Source organism: Asparagus officinalis, chromosome 8 (genome assembly GCF_001876935.1).
Source record: "Asparagus officinalis chromosome 8, Aspof.V1, whole genome shotgun sequence".
Lineage (NCBI taxonomy): Eukaryota > Viridiplantae > Streptophyta > Magnoliopsida > Asparagales > Asparagaceae > Asparagus > Asparagus officinalis.
Genome location: NC_033801.1, coordinates 6,013,873 through 6,015,503, shown reverse-complemented (window position 1 = coordinate 6,015,503; position 1,631 = coordinate 6,013,873). Strand labels below are relative to the sequence as shown.

The following is a 1,631-nucleotide window of genomic DNA, read 5'->3' as shown; positions in this document are numbered from 1 at the left end:
GAACTAAATTTAAGACCTATAAAAGGGAAACCCTGTTCACGAGATCTGTGGGCCTTCATATCGTGATTTTGAAGAAAGGGGAAACCCTGTGGCGGCTGTGAAAACTTCTAAGCTTGCGGTGATTTATTAAAATTGAGATTGAGTGGTGATTTATTCAGCTGAATAAATCACACCTGGTACTGTAGCAATTCTACAGTAATTTATATTTCCTTTTGAGAGATCTCAAGTTTGAGATCTTCTCTTTGCAAGTTTGTAATTTTTTCGTGTGGTTAAATAAGAAATTATTTGTGTGGCTCCCGTGGACGTAGGCAAATTTGCCGAACCACGTAAATATGTTGTCTCGTCTGATTTACTTATTATTTTATCTGTTTATTCGTTATTGAGTTGGTTATTCTCTCTTTGGGTGATCTAGCTTCCGCAGCGATTAAGTGGGCGTACCTCGCTCCTAACACCCTTCAAGCTACATGTTAGAGTAAAAAGGTAGAATAAAAGTGTAAGCTTGAATCTTTGGGTCAAAGGATTAAATTAAGCATAGAAGCAAACATTTATATATATTAGTACTACCTTTGACTCATCACTTCCTAGATGTAGAGCACACACCGAAAGATCTGAATCCACACATACTACATACCAACTAAATTTCAGAGAAGAAAAAAAAACTAAGATCTGACCAAATAATAACTACAAACATGACATTTTTTTTCTCCACATAAAACCTGTGGTCACTAATATATCGATCAAGTCAACAGCAAATGCTCAACTCTGTCTAAAACCAACAAAACCTCATTCATTTCCTCTCACCGAACTAAACATGGCTCTCAACGAGAGAGAGCCACTTCTCGCGAGGATCTCAGACGCCCCGACCTTCGAGCCTCAATTAGCCGGAGAGCTCGGCGACACTCCCCCAATAAAAGGCGTCGGAGATTTCTGCGAGCAGTTCAAAGTAGAGTCGAAGAGGCTATGGTACCTGGCTGCTCCCGCCATTTTCACCAGCGTTTGCCAGTACTCACTCGGCGCCATCACCCAGGTCTTCGCCGGCCATGTCGGCACCCTCGAACTCGCCGCCGTCACCATCGAGAATTCCGACATCGCCGGGTTCTCGTTGGGTATATTGGTAACACGATTAATTTTCAGATACATATAACACCCCTCACCTATACCTGCCTTCAGTAGTACTTATCATCCCTCGACTACTTTAGGATTCAAGATACGGAGTCTACCCTTTTTCAAATGTTAGATTTATGTTTGATATGGATCGATCCTCCTAATACAGATGGGCATGGGGAGCGCACTAGAGACACTGTGTGGACAAGCCTGGGGTGCAGGGCAGCGCGACATGCTGGGCGTATACCTGCAGCGCTCCTGGATCATCCTCGTCGCGACCGCCGTCCTCCTCACCCCTCTCTACATCTTCGCGGGCCCTCTTCTGTCTCTCATCGGCCAACAAGACAGCATCGCCGCCACCGCTGGAACCTTCTCGATATGGATGATCCCCCAGCTGTTCGCGTACGCGATGAACTTCCCGATATCCAAATTCCTGCAGGCGCAGAGCAAGATGATGGTGATGACCTGGATAACCGCCGTGGCGCTCGTGCTGCACACGTTCTTCAGCTGGTTGCTGATGCTGAGGC

General features: G+C 45.6%; 1 protein-coding gene across 1 annotated transcript in view; it reads left to right on the top strand.

The window, feature by feature from the left end:
• Nucleotides 700-1,631, top strand: part of LOC109822921 (protein DETOXIFICATION 29-like) — a 3,102-nt gene continuing 2,170 nt past the window's right edge. The window contains 3 exon segments of the mRNA XM_020389192.1: nucleotides 700-1,114; nucleotides 1,274-1,629; nucleotide 1,631. The exon segment at nucleotide 1,631 is cut by the window's right edge and continues 176 nt beyond it. Of these exon segments, the coding sequence (XP_020244781.1) occupies nucleotides 812-1,114; nucleotides 1,274-1,629; nucleotide 1,631 (660 nt within the window). The 5' untranslated portion in view covers nucleotides 700-811.